The sequence below is a fragment of the Leopardus geoffroyi genome, chromosome E1 (assembly GCF_018350155.1).
Source record: "Leopardus geoffroyi isolate Oge1 chromosome E1, O.geoffroyi_Oge1_pat1.0, whole genome shotgun sequence".
In the NCBI taxonomy this organism is placed as follows: Eukaryota; Metazoa; Chordata; class Mammalia; order Carnivora; family Felidae; genus Leopardus; species Leopardus geoffroyi.
In genome coordinates, this window is record NC_059330.1 from 1,877,500 (window position 1) to 1,894,407 (window position 16,908).

Below are 16,908 nucleotides of genomic sequence, written 5' to 3' on the forward strand. Positions count from 1 at the left end.
TCCTTTCATCTTGTCAGAATATCTATTTTTAAAGGCAGGGACGAGAAAAAAGGAGATAGAGGCGGTCTTTCTCGGTGTAAATCCCTATGTGTCACTTACCATGCCCCCCATCACGGGACACCACCCGCAACTAGCGTATCTGAGGGGGAAAATTCGAGTAGCTCCAATCCTCCGCGCCTCAGAGCCCGACGCCACGGTTACTAGAAGCTCCGCCAGAGCTACTCCTTCCCCAGGCGCCGCTGCGCCGCTTCCTCGTCACGTGACGCGCAGTATTCGGTCACGTGGCGCGCTGGGTCCTCCCATTCCAGCCTGGGCCGGGGGGTGACCAAGGAAGCGGAGGCGTTGCTCCGACAATAATCCGCGCCCCAGCTACATAGATCATGAGGGGTTCCTGGGGGGCCGTCTCGGCCTCACACGCCTCCCGCTCCGCCGGAGATCCGGGAGAGCCTGGAGGCGCCCAGCGAAGTCCGCCCGGCGTCCCCCGGCGCGATGGTTGGGACCGGAGGCCACGCCCCCTCGGCTGCGCTCCCGGCGGTCCGTCCTCCGCCGCGCGAGCCCCCAAGTCCAGCTCGCTTTCCCCGGGCGCATCCGGGCCTTCGTCTCACCGCCTTTTCGCTCGGCACGCGACTAGGTGTTCCCCCGACCCCCTTCTCCATGGCGTCGCTTCTGTGCTGTGGGCCCAAGCTGGCCGCCTGCGGCATCGTCCTCAGCGCCTGGGGAGTGATCATGTTGGTGAGGGGACCGCCGGCGAGAGCCGGAGAGGGCCCGACGCGCCCCAGTGTTGGAGGGCTGGAAGGCTGGGAGAGTCCGGGCCGTAGGAAGCAGCAGGCAGGCTGAAGGGGGAGGCTGATGACCCGCTGGAGGACGACACACTTGAGATTAAGAAATGGGGAACTTAAAGGGGCGGGAGGGAGACGAAGCTGGGAACGGGAGCCGCGGCTGGTAAATTTGGAGACCCCTCAAGGTAGGAGGATGACGAGCTGGGGTCTTGAGAGACGCCTGCGCTGAGTAGAGGGCAGTGGGGCAAGGGAGCGCTTGTTCCCGAAATGGGTAGCGGGGCCCTTGTTTCCCCACGACTACCCGCCCCCCTCCAGGAAGAAATACTCAGAAGGGCTGATTTCCTCCCCGTCCCGTGATAATGACGCCCCTGGACAAGAGGATAATCTGGGTTGCTCACTATTCCTGCCCTTGCACCAGCCGAGCCATCTCCGTCACCGACTCAGCGCCCTATTCCTGGTGACTGAGTCCGAATCCGGCAACAACTACTCGAATCCCAGCTCGTTCCGGTAGTGCCCAAATCCAGATGTTGTGGCAACATTAGAAGTGGGAGGAGTTTAGACAGTGCGCAGGTTCGGTGCCTGGGTTCCCCCACCAGACCATTCCCTCTTTTCAGATAATGCTCGGAATCTTTTTCAACGTCCATTCCGCTGTGCTAATAGAGGACGTCCCCTTCACCGAGAAAGATTTTGAGTAAGTCAGGTGGGAGAGGCGGGGCTGGGGGCAGGTGGGAGGCGGCTGAACTGCAGTAGAACGGTAGGCGGGGGATTACAGGTGGCGGGGTGCTTGGGGCCCCCCGAGGCGAGGGAGCTGAGTGCAGACGGCTAGTCTCCCTAGCGGTCGTGGAGTCGGACCTGAGTGGCCATGCTAAACCCACCGCTTTAGGCGTGGCTTCTTAGGTATATTCCTTGACTTCTCTGCGCCGCCATCCACCTCTGCCAAGGGGATGCTATCATAGGGGTCACCCCAGAGGGTTAGGAGGAAGCCCGAATAGTACGTGTAGAAGCGCCTAGAATGGTGGCTGGCACACCGTGCCCAGTAAATGTTGGCTGCTGGATGGTTTCTGACACTTCACTACCTAATCTACCCCCCCTAGGAAAGACCCTCAGAAAATATATGACCTTTACGAGCGAGTCAGCTACAACTGTTTCATCGCCGCGGGCCTTTATCTCCTCCTCGGGGGCTTCTCCTTCTGCCAAGTTCGACTCAATAAGCGCAAGGAGTACATGGTGCGCTAGAGCATCGTCTCGCCTCCCCTCTGCGGCCCCCTCCTCTATTTAAAGACTCTCCCAGCCCTCCCACCCGCGTCCCCACTCCGGCGCCCCCTGCGGGACCGGGTTTCCCTGCGCCGAGATTGAATCGCTCCTTCCCCGGCGGAGGGAGGCGGCCTCCCTGACCCCCCCCCCCACAATAAAGCGAAACTGCTCCCTTCAGCCTCGTGTCTGTGCTTGGGTCGGAGTTGGGGGGGGCCGGCACGGGGGCTGCAGGCCGGTGTCCACACCCGGAGTCTCGACGCACCGACGGAAGTGGAGTGAGGCCGGGCCGGAAGTGAGGCGGTGTCTTCCACCTTCGGCCCTCGGCTCGCCCGGGACCGCCCGAGCCTCGGCTGCTGGCGAGTGGGGGGAGTGGCCGAGCGGGAGCCAATCGGCGGCGGCGGAGGGGGCGGGACTTCCTGCGCGGGGGCCCGAGCGCCTCGGTCGCCCGGCTCCGTGGTCCCGGCCAGGCGGCGGCGGCGGCGGCGGCGTCTCCGTGAGGAGGCGCGCGGGACCATGACGTCAGCGTCCACGAAGGTTCGCCCTCGCTCGCGGACAGCGCTCCCTGGCGGCCACGGGAGGGCGGCCCCCCCCTCCCCCGTTGGTGCCGACTCTTCCGCCCGAGGCGGGGGGCGGGCGGGAGCCGGGCCGGGGTGGGGCCAGGGGCTCCGGGCGGGCGGGCGCGGGGCGGGGGGGGGGGGGTGCGCCGGCCCCCCGTGACGCTGCCCCGCCCCCAGGTCGGGGAGATCTTCTCGGCTGCGGGCGCCGCCTTCACGAAGCTCGGGGAGCTGACGATGCAGCTGCATCCCGTGGCCGACTCTTCCCCCGCGGGGTACGTGAGCGCGGGGCGCGCGGACTCCGTGGGGCCGGGACAGGTGGCAGCTCGCCGGTGTGAATAAAGACTGTCGGATGAGGGAATGACAGGTAGCAGCGCAGACTGGAGGCTCCAGACCCGGAACCCCTGGCGCGAGCCGGCGGCCGCAGAGCCGGGGGGGTCCCCTGCGCACCGCGCGCGGGGTTCTGTCCGTGAGACCCCCGCGGGTCGGATGGGTCTGCGCCGGCTGCTTACAGCCGCCGCTTCACGTGCCTGGGGGAGAGGCGTGGGGGTCCTCAGGATTCCCACGGGGCGTTAAGAGCTTTTATTTGTTTATTTTTTAAGAAAGCCCTCTTTAGGGATCCACGGAAGGGGCCCCAGGGCCTGCGGGGGAGGCTTGGGGGCTGGCTGCGCACCCCCCTTCCCACTTTCGCTGTTCCCCCTTTCCCCTCTGACAGCGCCAAGTGGACGGAGACGGAGATAGAGATGCTGAGGGCTGCTGTGAAGCGGTTTGGGGACGATCTTAATCACATCAGCTGTGTCATCAAGGAACGGACAGTGTGAGGGAGGGTGGCCGGCAGAGGAGGGGGGGGGGTGGGCACTGTCTTCCACCGCACCCGAGCCAGCCCGAGGTCCACCTTCCCGAGAACTCCCTTCCAGCTCGACAGCCCTCCTACCTCGCTGCCGGCTCAGTTAGCACCTCCGCGAAGAGTCTGGTCAGAAGTTAACTGAACCGCCGGGGTAACAGGACCTCCCAAGAATTTAATCTCGGGGCGGGGGCCGCCTGAGATCCCCAACAACCGGAACTTCTCTGGAAGTTCCTTCCAGGCTCCTTGGAGGGGACATTGTGATTCCGAACGAGTTGATCAGGATCCGCTAATAAGTCCCCCTCTACCTGTCGGTCAGTCACCAAGGTTCACCTGGGAGCCTTCCGCCCCGGAAGAGAATTAGGACGCGGGCCTTTCCGCCACTCAGCTCAGGGAGTCCACTCTTCAGATTCCATCCGCCCTAAGCACGTGCAAAGCCTCAGGAAAACGAGAACCCTACCAAAGGGCCGGGGTCCTAACCAGCTTCTTATGGAGGGGCTCCCAGTGTTGCTTCAGAATGGCCCATTACCCCTTCCCTCCCCTCCCTTCTTCCTTCAGTCTCCCCAGGACTCCCTCCCTAACCTGCTCTGTCTTCTCTTCAGGGCCCAGATAAAGGCCACCGTGAAGCGTAAGGTGTACGAAGACTCCGGCATCCCTCTTCCGGCCGAGTCACCCAAGAAAGGGCCCAAGAAGGTGCCATCTGGTGTCTTGTCGCCTCCTCCAGCCGCCCCTCCACCAAGCAGCTCCAGTGTCCCTGAGGCCGGGGCCCCCCCCGTAAAGAAACAGAAGGCCGGTGAGGGCTGTGGGGCTGAAGGTTCAGTGGGAGAATCGGGCTTGGGCCAGGGAAGGACAAATGTCCCTTCCTCTCCCCGTCAGGGTTCCCAGAGAGTGGCTGAGAGGGCAGAGGGAGGGGGAGCTCGAAGCTCTGGGAAGCTGGGGGGCAGAGAACCTAGAACCCAGTTGATGTCCCCACCCCCCCCACTCCCCCCCAGATGTGACACTCAGCGCTCTGAACGACTCGGACGCCAATAGTGACCTGGTGGACATTGAAGGGCTGGGAGAAACCCCTCCGGCCAAGAAACTCAACTTCGACCAGGGTAGGCGTCCTCCTCCTCCCACGCCAGCTACAGGGCTGGGGGCGGAGGGGAAGCGCTCACTCGGATGGTAGGGGAGGGTCTCCACAGGAGCCCCCTGCCCCCTCGTACAGCGGTTCTGGAAGAGAAGGTCCTCCAGTCCACGCTGCGGGGGACGGGCTCAGCAAAGAGCCGGGTGGTGTGGGGGGGTAGGAGTCACCTCGGAGGCATACTTGGGGCTCACCCCGTCTCGGCCCATCTTGCTTCCTGTTCCAGACAGCCTGACCCTGGATTCTGGCCTTCTCGTGACCTCTGCTGACCCTCCTCTGCTCTCTCGCTGAGCCTTCCACCTCTGACCCCTCTCACTGTTCACCCTGGACCTGTGGATCGCCTGGGACTCTGAGCGGGCCCGCAGAGCACGGCCCACGAGGCTGCTGGGGCTGCGCACCCTGCTGTTCCCGTATGAGCGTCTACCCCCAGCCCCTTTGACCTCCATCGGACGGACGTTTTTATACCGAAAACAATAAAGATTCTCCTCTCAGCTCCGTGCCTGCAGCCTAACATCATTGGAGCGCCACGGGCGGGTGCCTCTCCCCTCAGCCCCACGGGGCTCAGCCCCTTCTGGAAGTTCTCACCACCCTGCCTAGAGCAGCACAGCCAATATTGGCAGACTCTCTTCCCAGTGCCAATATTTCTGTGCTGCTAGAGCCAGGGGAGCTGGGCGTGGGCAACAAAGACTCCACTTTGCTCTCCGAAGGCAGAACTGAGCTCCCAGGGTCTCTGGCGGTCAGTATTCCTGAGGCTGCCCTGGGGATCTCAGAGGGGCGTATTTCCAGTGCTTTCATCCCCCGCCCCACAACACCTCACAAGAAGGCCCAGATGTTTTCCGTGTCGCTTCTCCGGGGTGGCCTCCCCGGGCCAAGCCTCCGCGGTGCCTCCCCCACCCTCGCTCTAACACCACAGTGTGGTTTGGACGTGGCCACAGTGCCGTACAAACCACAGTGTGCTGCTGGGGCGGGGGCAGGACTGGGGTGGGTTGAGAGCACGGGACGGGGCTGTGAAGACCCCGGCACCCAGAGCAGGGACGTAGACAAGGCTCACAAGGCAAAGGTGGCCCCAAGAGGGGTTGGGGAGAATAAGAAACGGGGGCCGGGCGCCGACGGGGGCCCATGGGGCGAGCTCGCAGTGGTGTTAAGACTGGAGCCATCTTCCCTCTGCAGGAGCTCTGCTCAGGGGATCCCTAGGGTGGGGTCAGGGGCAGAGGAAGCGGGGAATGACCGTGGGGGCCAACACACTGCCTGCCGACTCGGCGAGGGCAGGGCCCCGAGGCTTCCTGTGTCCGTTCCTCCCCTCCCTGGGTCAGAACCCAAGAGAAAGCAAGGAGAGACAGAAGGCCAAGGACAGCAGGGTTGGGAGTTGGCAGTCCAGAGGTGGTGGGGCCGGAACATGGTCGGGAGAGGGGGGCCGGAAGTCGCCCTGGGCCCTGGGCCTGCCACAAGATGGAGGTCCAAGGCAGGAAATGGAGGCCAGGGGGAAAAGGGGAGCAGCAGGGCCCAGGAAGAGGGCTGCCTGGACCTGGGGGCCAGGTACTCAACCCCCAGCACTGCTCCAGCTCCCCGCCGCCCCCCAGGACCCCCGCCCTGCCCCCTGCGACCACCCCCATCAGCCCATCCAGCAGGCCCAGGAAGGCGGGCCCACCCCAGAAAGCCACGTTTAAGCTGAGACACACATGCCTGTCCCCACCCCCACCCTAGGCCTCCCCTCAGCCTCTTCCTCCTGCCCAGGACTTGATTTTTAGAAGCACCCCACAGGAAGCACAATCTAGGGGCCCAGAGGCCTTCCACAAATCAAAATAACATCCTCTGAAACCCTGAAGTCTTCCTTGGTCCCATTCCACCCTTTACCACCACCCCCCTGCCGACACACCCCCCAAAACTCTTAGCAATCAAAAAGATCTAAGATGGTGGGTGTAAGCAGTCTGCTTGGGCCCCGGGGGGTGCCAGACCCCCTCCCTTGAGACCCCTGTCTGTCCTCTACCAAATCCTGCCAGGGCCCCCTGGTCCTCACCCCACCCTCCATAGCCCCCCAAACTGAGCAGCTGCCCCCAGCTCCCAATTCTCGGCAGAGCCTTTGTGGGGGTGAAACAGAAATCAAACACCATGCTGACGGCCGGGGATGTTGGGGGGCCTTCGGGACTCAGCCTTTGGTTTCCACCTGGCGGACTGCACTCGAGGGGCACAAGAGAAAGCCTCTCCAATCGTCCCCCCCATTCCAGGACTGACAAAGCCCAACCCCACCCCAACACGCACCTCCAAACCTCCCCCCCAACCGCCACGTCTCTCCTGAAAACAGGGGACACTTTCCTCCCCACTTACCTCAGCTACTCTCCCCTGAGATCCTGGTCCCCTATTTTGAAGGGAGCAAAATTTGGGGTGCATCCCTCACATTTGGGGTGCAGGAGAAAGGAGCCGCCCCAGTCGCATCGCTGGCCTCCTTCCTCTCGGCTGGCTCAGGGAGTGGGGAGTGCCCTAGGGAGGGGGGACCCCCACAAGAGAGCTCAGAAGGGGGTTCCTCCATTCCCAGTCAGAATTGGGGACACCCCCCCAAACCCGTCCCAGCCCATCCGTCTCCAACTCGGCGGGAGAGGCAGCTGCAATGCCCCAGTCAGATTCCCCCAACACTACATTCCTCACCCCATCTAGAGGGGTCCCGGGGGCCCCAAAAAATCCCAAAAAAATCTAGGATGTTGGCAGGACGGTCCTGGACCAGCACCCCAAATTTGGGGTCCTCAGATACCCCCGTTTTTTCAGGAAAATTCCGTCTTTCACCTGCCTCCCGCCAGCCCTGCTCTGTCCCGATGCCAATTTTGGAAGTCACTCCCTCCTTCCTCCTCCCCGGCTCTCCAGGCCCCCCCGCTCGGGGGCTAGGGTCCAGGAAACCTGGCTTCCAGACCGGGGGGCACTCCTCGAAGGGCTAGGGGCCAGGAGGTCAAGCTCATAGCCCCAGTCTCAGGGAAGCAGGAAAGCCCGATCCTCCCCTCCCCTCCCCCCTGGCTGGTCTCCGCGGTGGTTTAAGGAAAGTCTGGAGGATTGGAATCTGCCATTGCTGTTGCACAGGCAGGTTTTTTTCCTTGGGTTGGGGGGGTGGGCGGTGGGAGGGAGAGAGGGGAGGAGAGCCGAAGAGAGCAGGGACCCAGGCGTGCAGAGCTGGCCTGAGTCACCCCCTCGCCCCTGCTGCCGTGGGGCACCCCTCCCCCCTCCCCACCTCACCCACATTCCCAGTGCTCTGTCTGCTTCCCGTTTGGGGCTCTTATCCTGGAAACTCTGGGTACAAGAATCACCTCCTCGTACCCCCCGCCACCACCTCTCCTTGCCAAAGTTCCAACAGCACTGCCCAAGCCCGGGATGTCCACTTTATCACGGGACACCCCATGTCCCCCCACCTTCCCGGAAAGTGAGGTGTGCTCCCTTAAGAAATTGGGGTTCCGAGCCTGAAACCACCTTTTCTCCCTCAGATCTATCCAGGCCACATAGAAATAAGAGGAGATACCCCACCCACTACCTTTCCAAATCTCTCCCTTCACATCCTGGGCGTAATTGGGGGTCCACCAGAAAAAGAGATTTCTAGAATCCAGGGTGAGAGGGAGCTATGAGCAAAAGACATCCCACATCAGCATCATGCTCCAAATTAAGTGAACCTTCAGATCAATCTCCCCTTGAGACCCATCCCTCCACTTCATCAAACGCACCCAAAGAGTGGCAAAAAAAAAACACCCCAAAATAAGGACACCCCAAAACTTTAGTCTCTCACCCTGGGCCCTCACCTTGTTTCTCCCCCTGGAAAGACCTTCATGGCTCTCTATGTAAACAGTGGACCGTTCCCCTCAAAGTAAGTTTCCACAACATTCAGATATAAAGCTTTGCTTCCCCTCAGCGACCCCTGGTAGCAGAAGGCCTTCAAACTTGCTCCCAGGTCCCTATTATGTCCTGCCTCAGGCTAATAAAAAACCCTCGAAGTTAAATTTCACGCCCCCCCAAATCTAACCTGAGCCTCGAAACGCATACGGCTTCCCCACACAGATTGTACCCCAAAGTCAGCACGACTGCTCTACAAGAAATCAGATGGTCCATATACACCGATGACTATGAATCCCCAAAACAAAACCCTCACCCACCCCCTGAAGACCATCTAGCGGTTTGTCCTCATCTTCCCAGCTGACAATCTCCAAATTATGGGGGTCAGAATCCCCCCAAACGAATGTAGCTTCAGACTCAGCTCCCTCAAACTTACCATTGGCCCTCGGGGCCTGAATTCAGCCGCCAGTGCCCAAAACGGTCAAATGAACCCAATACCCGGTCATAAACGTGCACTCTCCACCAACTGACCAGATAACGCAAAATCGACTCCAGCCTGATCCCCAAGGGAGCCCCCAGGCGACCTCCCAACTCCAAATTGAGCAGAGACCGAAGTAACCCTCACAGACAAAGGCCACACCGACCCCCACCCCATCCTTAGTGGTCCTGGATTCTCAATTTCTCAGCTGCTCTTTCCTGCACCCAAATAAAGACACCCTCAGATCTGAAGAGGAGGACCCCAGGCCCGGATAGGCAGCTCCATGGATAACAGGTAGATGTCCCTGGGCACCTGTAGACTGTCCTGAACACAAATGCAAGCCCTGCTCTGCAGCTAGCCTCAGCTCTGCCTCCCCCGCCCCCGCCAAATAAACATTGCCGCCCCCAACGTCCCCCCAAACAAAATATGAGGGTGTGACCCGTGCCTATCTCCCAGATGCGGGCACCTAAACTTAGGGTTATCGGCCCCTCCTTCCCTCTCTCCCTCCTGTTACGCTGAGACCCTCCCTCCCTGCTTTCCTTTCTCCGTCCACCGCACCCAAATTTCATATTAATGTTCACTAAAAATTCACCCCTACAGGCAGATTGATAGGGTCTAGCTAATCAGAAAGGAAAACCCTGAGCACCCAGGGCTCAGACCCAGAGCCCGCGGATTTCTAACCCCGGCCTCGGAGGAAAGTCCCCGCTGTCACCTAACTCTCCCTCCCTCCGCCCAACCCCAGTCCCCTCCTAGGAGACAGAGGGACAAAATTAACCAGCGCAAAGGGGAGAACGAAGGTTTCAGCCGCTCAGACCGAGTGGATCCTGCGCCCCGGTCCGAGTGGACCCCAGCCGGGTGGAGACGGCGAGGCGAGGCTAGTGCTCGTCCGCCCCCTCGTGGAAGGAGTCAAACATTGCCGGGTTTTGCCTACTTGCCGCGCTGGACCCCGGCGTCCCGCCAGCCTCCGAGCGTAGCCGACGGGCGGGTGCCCGAGGCCCTAGTGAGCTGGGATTGGGGGAGGGCGAGCGGGCTTTGGGCGGGAGTCTGTCTCTCTGGATCCCTAAAAGGATTCAGGAGAGAGTTGGGAGCGAGAATCCGGACGCCCAGGTCTCCTGAGCGTCTCTGGGCCCCCACCCGGGGCTTTCCCCACCTCCTCGAGGGGAAGCAGCTGGCGGAGCCGTCCGGTCGCAGGACAATGGAAGGAAACGAACTAGAAATCATATCCGTCCCCTCCCTAACCCGCCCGATCAGAGCCCCCCCTTCTTGTAGGCACCGCTAGAGGAGCCTGTCATTCACACGACGCCCTCCCGCTGTCCTGAGACCCCACGCGAGTCCACCATCGCCTCCCCACACCTGGTGTCTTGTTGGGCGCCCCTTTATCTCCTGGATACCTTACGTTGGAAGGGGGGAGTTTCCCTGTATTCACTCTCCGGGAACAGGCACCCCCTTCCAAAAGCCAACACACCAATTTTCGCTGCCCCAGGCCCCTCGACGACCCGGGTCACCCATGTTTCCGATCTCGAGATTCCCCAACCCCCTCCCCAATTCCACCGTCCCATCCCCGGTTCCACTTTCAGTGGCCCAAGACCCCTGACGTTACGACCACCCAGGGTTTCTGAGGTCCCGCCCTCAAGCCGGAGACCCCGCCCCGGGCTCGCCATCTGGAGAGCAAGGGAGGAAGGAAGGATACAGACCCAGGCGTTCACCCCACCTCCACCCCCGCCCCCGCCATCCCGGCCAGATAAAGGAGCCGAGTCCAGGAGGGGAGAGGGACCCCGCCCCCCTGAGAAGAGAAGCCGCAGCCCCTGCAGGACGGGGGTAAGAACGACAGACTGAGGGACCCAGACTCCGGGGTCCCCGCGAAGGGTTCTGGATGGTAGGAAGACTGAGGCCCAGTACTCGGGCTGCGCTAGGGGTCGGGGACCAGATAGTGGTGGGAATTCAGTGCTTCGGAAAGGGAGCTTCGACTGGGATTTGGAGAGGTGTGGACCGCGGGCCGTCTAGGGTCTCCAGGCAGGTGGGACACCCGAGAGCCAGGCGCGCGGCGAAGCAGAGGGGAGCGGGGTGCTGGACGGGCACGAACAGTGGGGACCAAGGGCGCTGCGGCCGGATTCCCCACGCGGGCCATCGACGGCGCGGTCGGGAACCTCCAGCTCGCTGCAGGCACTGTGGAGTCTCGGGGGGGCGGGGGGGGGGGGGTTGCAGCGAGCGCCGATGAGCTGAGGCCAGAAACAACTAGACGGCTCGAGCCAGGCTGCGCGAGTCGGCCTAGGGGCTCGGCTCTAGCTGCGCGTCAGCAGAAGGGGCGAAGCGAGGAGGGCAGGCGTCTGAAGTCGGCCCGGGTCCCTGAGCTCCTTGCTCTGCACCCGCAGGCCTGCGTCGCGATGGGCTCCACCGCCACCCCGGAGGGGGCGCTGGGCTACGTCCGCGAGTTCACGCGCCACTCCTCCGACGTGCTCGGCAACCTGAATGAGCTGCGCCTGCGCGGGATCCTCACTGACGTCACGCTGCTGGTTGGCGGGCAACCCCTCCGCGCCCACAAGGCGGTTCTTATCGCCTGCAGGTTGGACGGGTGACTCAGGGGATGGGGTGGGGCCAAATGGGAAAGGGGCGGAGCCATGAGGCCTTCGGAAGGGGATCCGAAGCCTAGCCTTCTGGAGGCAGGAGGCTGAGCACCCCGGGATTGGGGCGACAGTGGGGAGGACGTGGCGCGTGTCTCCCAGGGGCCCCCAGGCGCTAACATAGCCTATCTGCCCTCTGTCCAGCGGCTTCTTCTATTCAATTTTCCGAGGCCGAGCAGGAGTGGGGGTGGACGTGCTCTCCCTGCCCGGGGGCCCCGAAGCCGGAGGCTTCGCTCCCCTTCTGGACTTCATGTACACCTCACGCCTCCGCCTCTCTCCCGCCACTGCGCCCGCGGTCCTTGCGGCCGCCACCTACTTGCAGATGGAACATGTGGTCCAGGCATGCCACCGCTTCATCCAGGCCAGGTGAGGGAGCCCCAGCTCCGTGGGGTGAGGTGGCATCCCGGGTGTCAAGGGCAGAGGCCGAGATTTGGAAATGGCACTAAGATCCGTCGCACTGTTCCCAGCTATGAACCTCTGGGCATCTCTCTGCGGCCTTTGGAGGCAGAACCCCCCACACCGCCAATGGCCCCTCCCCCGGGCAGTCCCAGGCGCTCCGAAGGACACCCGGACCCACCTACTGAATCTCGCAGCTGCAGTCAAGGTAGCCCAGACCCCAAGGCCTGCAACTGGAAAAAATACAAGTTCATCGTGTTAAACTCTCAGGCCTCCCAAGCGGGGAGCCTGGCGGGAGAGAGGAGTTCCGGTCAACTTTGCCCCCAAGCCGGGCTCCCCAGTGGAGATGAGGCTTCCAGCAGCAGTGGCAGTGAAGAAGGACCCATTCCTGGTCCCCAGAGCAGGTACAGAAACTGGAACCTCAAGAATTGGTAGAGGCTAGCCTCAGCTAGGGGACCGAGCCATCGGGCGGGCCTGGGTGGTCAGGAGCGGAGAGGGAGGGGTGGGGCTTCGGCAGCACAAAGAGCGTGGCTCATTGGTCAGTATTGGCTCACCTCCAGGGGGCAGGCCTTTGGCTCCAAGTCCTCCAGGGTAGAACCCCCCCCCCCCCCTCAGTAGAAGCTCTCCTAACCCTTTTCTCTGGGCTTGCCATCTGCCTAGGCTGTCTCCAACTGCTGTCACGGGACAGTTCAAGTGTGGGGCTCCAGTCCATACCCGCCATCTCCTCACAGCCCCGGCTCAAGAGACCCCTGGCTCACACTCTGGGCCGGCTTGTCCCCCACCAGGTACAAGAGCCCTTTCAGTTACTTCTTGGCTTTTCTCCTGGGTCTGCTCAAGGCCAAGTTTGGGCCAAAAGGAAAGGCCCTTTCCAATTACTGCAACGTAGAGTCACGTGCGGAGCTTTTAACAATCCCATTGCCCAGGTCACATCCCCGAAGATCAGAATGTCTGGAAGAGGGCACCAGGTATCAGTGCTCTTTAAAGCTTCCAGTGAGCAGCGAAGTCCTGGCCTGTTCCCCTCGGGGAGGAACGGTGGGCCCAGAGCTCGGCAGGGCCTGCCTCTCTGGCAAGCTGTCAACCATCGTGGTGCAAGAGGGGACCAACAGGGGCCGGTAACTGGGGCCTCCCCGTACCACCGCCTCTACCGAAGAGATTAGCAGAGTATTCTGGAGTCAGACAGACATGAAGTCAGATCTTGGCTTGTCCTCTCATTAACCATGTGACCTCGAGTAAGTCAGACGAGCCCCAGAAGCCTTTACAGTAAATTGGGAAAGAGAAAACCCGCTTTACCAATGTGGTTTGAGGATTCACTGGTATTGTTGTCATGACCCACCTCCCCTCCCAGGAAGTGAATTTTTCAGCTGCCAGAACTGCGAGGCTGTGGCCGGGTGCTCGTCGGGGCTGGACCCCTTGGCTCCTGGGGATGAGGACAAACCTTACAAGTGTCAGCTGTGCCGGTCCGCCTTCCGCTACAAAGGCAACCTGGCCAGTCACCGCACGGTGCACACAGGTAGGGGAGGAGAGGGCCCCTCCGGGCTTCGTGCCCGCAGGTGTCCTAGGGCCGAGTCCCCGACCTCCCTTCCTCCCTGCCTCCAGGGGAGAAGCCCTACCACTGTTCCATCTGCGGGGCCCGCTTCAACCGGCCGGCCAACCTGAAAACGCACAGCCGCATCCACTCCGGAGAGAAGCCGTACAAGTGTGAGACGTGCGGCTCGCGCTTCGTGCAGGTACCCAGCCGGCTCCGAGGCCAAACTCCGAGGCCAACCGGCCGGAGCGCGGGGCGGGGCCGCGGGGAGGGTCCCTCCGGCCGGCGCGGTCTGAGGTCCCCCTCCCCTCCCAGGTAGCGCACCTGCGCGCGCACGTGCTCATCCACACCGGGGAGAAGCCCTATCCCTGCCCCACCTGCGGCACTCGCTTCCGCCACCTACAGACCCTCAAGAGCCACGTTCGCATCCACACCGGGGAGAAGCCTTACCACGTGAGTACCCGCCCCGCCCCGCCCCGCCCCGCCCCGCCCTCGACCGAAGCGGGAACCGGGCCTCGCGTTTACCTAGGGGCGGGGCCCCGAGGGGAGCACCTGGAAGTGGGCGGAGTCCTGAGAGATCAAGGGGCGGGGCCGGGGAGACTCAGGCACCCGAGTCAGGCCCCCGGACTGGGCGCCGTCCGTCCCCCACCCCTCGCCCCCAAGAGGAGCTGGGGGGGAGCTGAGGGCGGGGCCCGCCTCCTCGGCCTCCGCGGAGGATCTGGGAAGACGCGAGGACCGAAGAGCTGGTCTTCCGCGGGGAGCCGGACAGTTGCCCCGCGCGCCCCTCCTAAAAGGTGCTGGTGGAAGGGGGCGGGCGCTGACCCGGCTGTCCCCCCCCCTACCCCCCACAGTGCGACCCCTGCGGCCTGCATTTCCGGCACAAGAGTCAACTTCGGCTGCATCTGCGCCAGAAGCACGGGGCTGCCACCAACACTAAAGTGCACTACCACATTCTGGGGGGGCCCTAGCTGAGCGCCGCCCCGATCCCACTCGCCTCCTGGAAGCCGGGAAAGCTGCGCTCAGGCCCGGCCTCCCTGTCGGCCTTGGGCATGAGGAGAGGGGTGGTGTGCGAGGCCCCTCTGGTATCAGAAACAGCCACCGCCTTAAATTCTCACGGGGGGGGGGGAGGGGTGCGGGGGGAACAGGGATGGCAGGTCGTGGCTTGATCTGCCTGTTTTGCTGGTCAAAACCTCTTCCCCACAATCGAAATTGACCTTGAGGAGACAGCAAGCTGGGAGCTGAGGGAGGGGAGAGACTGGAGGCCTGGATTCCCTGAGGGAACAGTCCTCCACACCCGCGGCCCCCTCTCCGTTTGGTTTGTCTGTAAATATAATTTATTGAGGCCCGTGGGTGGCACCGGGGCCTCCATTCGATTGCATTTCCCACCTTCCTCTTCCACAAGTGTGATCCAAAGTGACCTGAAGCACAGTATGCGAGGTCACGGCTCTGCTGGCAGAGATTAGCACTTGGCCGAGTCCTTAGGCTTGAGTGTTTTATGTTTATTATTGTCATTAACTTTTATCTTCGGAATCGGCTCGTTTCTTCAATCTGTTTGCTTGTTGGTGTGTGCAAAATGGAGGGTTTCTGTGTGTCCTGTCTCTCCCGATTGTAGGTCTGGAACCTTAATTTTCTAGGGCAGCACTGGGCACGTGTGAGTTTGTGGCATTGGGTCGGGAACCCTCTCCGGTATTCTGGATAATGTAGGTTCTCTAGCGGGCTGGAACTGGCTATAGACTTTTTTCTCTGTTTTCAAGACTTCGAGGAAGCTTTATGGTGAGCCTGACGGGGAAGTAGGAAGTGTTTCCTGGGGGCTGTGGACGTGGGGGCTTTGTCGGTGTTGGAACTAGGGGGAATGATTGGAGAGGCTTTCTCTTATGGCCCTAACCTTCCCAAGAGTCTGGCCACCTGGGTTTGGCTGCACTATGTCCGTCTGGCATGAACTGGGCTGTATTTGAGCCCAGAATCTTCCCACTGGGGCTTGTGCTTAGCACTGAGTTGATCCCTCCATGAGGGAGAGATCTGAAATTCCTTATCAGAGATGATGCAAGCTTTTCGGGTGCTGCCCAGCCTCTAAGAATGGTATGACCTGCAGGGGAATTATGAAACTCTTTATCTTGACTAACAGCTGAGTCACGACCAGTCCTTTACTGTAGATGTGTCTGGATTTGAATGTTCCTCGGGATTCTGTCTACCTGAGACAAACCCCTTCTCCCTTTGGTGAGCTTTTGGGCATTTGTGGCAAGTGTTCAGATTCCAGAAACGTCTTTGCCTTGAGAAGTCACAGGTGCTTGGTAACTTTGTTACTTTAGAGAAGCCAGGTCTGTGACCTGGCCTTCCTGCCACTGTGTTCCTGTCTGAAACCAGCGAAGGCAGCAGGACCTTCCACAGGGAGAGAAATGGGGCTGAGTTCCATTCTGGATTTGCTAGAGTTTGGGATTATGATTGGGATTGCTGTTGGGATTAGAGATTTAAAAGATTAATTGACTGATGGACCTTCCAGCTGACCGAGTATCCGGGTAGGACTGAGAGATTGGTAGGTTGGTTGAGGGGCCGTCTCCGGTGCAGGCCAAGCAGGTAGAAAGTTGGGAATGGAGTTGCCTCTTAACTGGATGGGATGTCTGGAATGTGAGATGATACCCTGGAGCCTTGATTTACAGTCTTTCCCCTCCTTGGGAGCTCTTCGATTGCAGGGTGCGTTGTGGAGCTGGCTCAAGATAGGTCAGTACTAGTCGCTTCTGCTTGAGGCCAGGTGAGAAAGCAACTTTTCTTGATCTTTCCCTCTTACTCCCCGCCACAGAGTTGAGAGCAGAAGAGAGATAGGAGAAGGAACCATGATTTTTTTTTTTTTTTTTTTTAAGCCAACTGGATGGGCAGGTGGAGAGCGCCCAGGGGTGGAAATGTTAGATCCTGCAAGATCAGAATGTTGGAATAAAGAAGCCTCTCTGTGCTGCCTGCTGTGTCCAAGGTTCTTGCCTGGGAGGATCTGGGAGCAGGGTGCAGCCAGGGAAAGAAGGTTCTTCCCTGCTGGACTCCATCTTGGATTTTGTGACCATTCCACTGCCCCCATCACATCAGACCCTTAGAATGGCCCTCGTTCTCCCTTTCCCTGCCCTTGCCTTCCGGCTCATTGTGTGAGAACCAGTGACTTCATGAAGTTTCTCCGGAGCCACCTGCATCCTGCCGTTCTGAAGTCACTTCCTGGTCGAGGTGTGGGGGCAGCGGCGAGAAACCCTGAAGCCACGAATAATGCCCAGAGGCGGGGTGGGGGAGGGGAATATGCATCTGTGCTGGGGTCCTAATGCTTGGGACACCCCCTGCCTACCACCACCACCGCCACCAAGGAAAATGGATAGGACTTGGGTCCCATGAGGGCCATACAGGATGCAGGTGGCAGTGACAAGGCCATGTATGTGGTTGGAGCCCATGTGAGAGCGCCACCCCTCCCCCAGCGATGGTGCCTTGGAATGTATCCACTGCCCAGTTCGTGCTTCTTCCCCGCCCTATGCGTGGCCTGGGTGCCCGGGCCCCGC

At 61.2% G+C, this 16,908-nt stretch overlaps 3 protein-coding genes and 1 long non-coding RNA gene across 10 annotated transcripts in view; 3 read left to right on the top strand and 1 right to left on the bottom strand.

Annotated features, from left to right (window-relative positions):
• Nucleotides 1–243, bottom strand: part of LOC123604285 — a 60,227-nt gene extending 59,984 nt beyond the window's left edge. The window contains exon 1 of the long non-coding RNA XR_006715281.1: nt 100–243. This is a non-coding gene — a long non-coding RNA (uncharacterized LOC123604285). The remainder of the gene's footprint in view (nt 1–99) is intronic.
• Nucleotides 244–374: 131 nt separating this feature from the next.
• On the top strand, nt 375–2,210 carry RNASEK (ribonuclease K). 2 transcript variants are annotated; one of them, XM_045490152.1, is made up of 3 exons: nt 513–732; nt 1,394–1,470; nt 1,874–2,210. In XM_045490152.1, the coding sequence occupies exons 1-3, from the start codon at nt 655–657 to the stop codon at nt 2,013–2,015; spliced, it is 297 nt and encodes a 98-aa protein (XP_045346108.1). In that variant the 5' UTR covers nt 513–654; the 3' UTR covers nt 2,016–2,210. The 2 variants fall into 2 exon arrangements, with proteins under 2 accessions (XP_045346109.1, XP_045346108.1); XM_045490153.1 differs by lacking the exon at nt 1,874–2,210 and having other exon boundaries at nt 375–728; nt 1,394–1,471.
• Nucleotides 2,211–2,424: 214 nt separating this feature from the next.
• CE1H17orf49 (chromosome E1 C17orf49 homolog) lies at nt 2,425–5,045 on the top strand. 4 transcript variants are annotated; one of them, XM_045490149.1, is made up of 6 exons: nt 2,425–2,567; nt 2,768–2,862; nt 3,303–3,404; nt 4,034–4,224; nt 4,424–4,528; nt 4,785–5,045. In XM_045490149.1, the coding sequence occupies exons 1-6, from the start codon at nt 2,547–2,549 to the stop codon at nt 4,787–4,789; spliced, it is 519 nt and encodes a 172-aa protein (XP_045346105.1). In that variant the 5' UTR covers nt 2,425–2,546; the 3' UTR covers nt 4,790–5,045. The 4 variants fall into 4 exon arrangements, with proteins under 4 accessions (XP_045346105.1, XP_045346104.1, XP_045346106.1 ...); XM_045490148.1 differs by having other exon boundaries at nt 2,433–2,567; nt 4,781–5,045; XM_045490150.1 differs by lacking the exon at nt 3,303–3,404 and having other exon boundaries at nt 2,433–2,567; nt 4,781–5,045.
• Nucleotides 5,046–10,543: 5,498 nt separating this feature from the next.
• Nucleotides 10,544–16,330, top strand: BCL6B (BCL6B transcription repressor). Of its 3 annotated transcripts, none has more exons than XM_045490156.1 (9): nt 10,544–10,654; nt 11,209–11,399; nt 11,602–11,823; nt 11,925–12,257; nt 12,514–12,638; nt 13,199–13,363; nt 13,450–13,580; nt 13,694–13,831; nt 14,230–16,330. In XM_045490156.1, exons 2-9 carry the CDS (start codon nt 11,221–11,223, stop codon nt 14,344–14,346), a joined length of 1,410 nt encoding a protein of 469 aa, XP_045346112.1. In that variant the 5' UTR covers nt 10,544–10,654; nt 11,209–11,220; the 3' UTR covers nt 14,347–16,330. The 3 variants fall into 3 exon arrangements, with proteins under 3 accessions (XP_045346112.1, XP_045346111.1, XP_045346113.1); XM_045490155.1 differs by having other exon boundaries at nt 10,627–10,712; XM_045490157.1 differs by lacking the exon at nt 10,544–10,654 and adding an exon at nt 10,761–10,853.
• Nucleotides 16,331–16,908: the final 578 nt, after the last annotated feature.

What these genes read in the sequence shown, in the direction of transcription:
- RNASEK (XM_045490152.1), top strand. Translation starts at nt 655, where the DNA reads ATGGCGTCGCTTCTGTGCTGTGGGCCCAAGCTGGCCGCCTGCGGCATC. An exon ending in CCTGGGGAGTGATCATGTTG is followed by an intron (nt 733 to 1,393) that starts GTGAGGGGACCG and finishes CCCTCTTTTCAG; the next exon opens with ATAATGCTCGGAATCTTTTT. An exon ending in TTCACCGAGAAAGATTTTGA is followed by an intron (nt 1,471 to 1,873) that starts GTAAGTCAGGTG and finishes TACCCCCCCTAG; the next exon opens with GAAAGACCCTCAGAAAATAT.
- CE1H17orf49 (XM_045490148.1), top strand. Translation starts at nt 2,547, where the DNA reads ATGACGTCAGCGTCCACGAAG. An exon ending in GCCGACTCTTCCCCCGCGGG is followed by an intron (nt 2,863 to 3,302) that starts GTACGTGAGCGC and finishes CCCCTCTGACAG; the next exon opens with CGCCAAGTGGACGGAGACGG. An exon ending in GAAACTCAACTTCGACCAGG is followed by an intron (nt 4,529 to 4,780) that starts GTAGGCGTCCTC and finishes TTCCTGTTCCAG; the next exon opens with ACAGCCTGACCCTGGATTCT.
- BCL6B (XM_045490155.1), top strand. An exon ending in TCACCGCACGGTGCACACAG is followed by an intron (nt 13,364 to 13,449) that starts GTAGGGGAGGAG and finishes CCCTGCCTCCAG; the next exon opens with GGGAGAAGCCCTACCACTGT. An exon ending in CCGGGGAGAAGCCTTACCAC is followed by an intron (nt 13,832 to 14,229) that starts GTGAGTACCCGC and finishes TACCCCCCACAG; the next exon opens with TGCGACCCCTGCGGCCTGCA.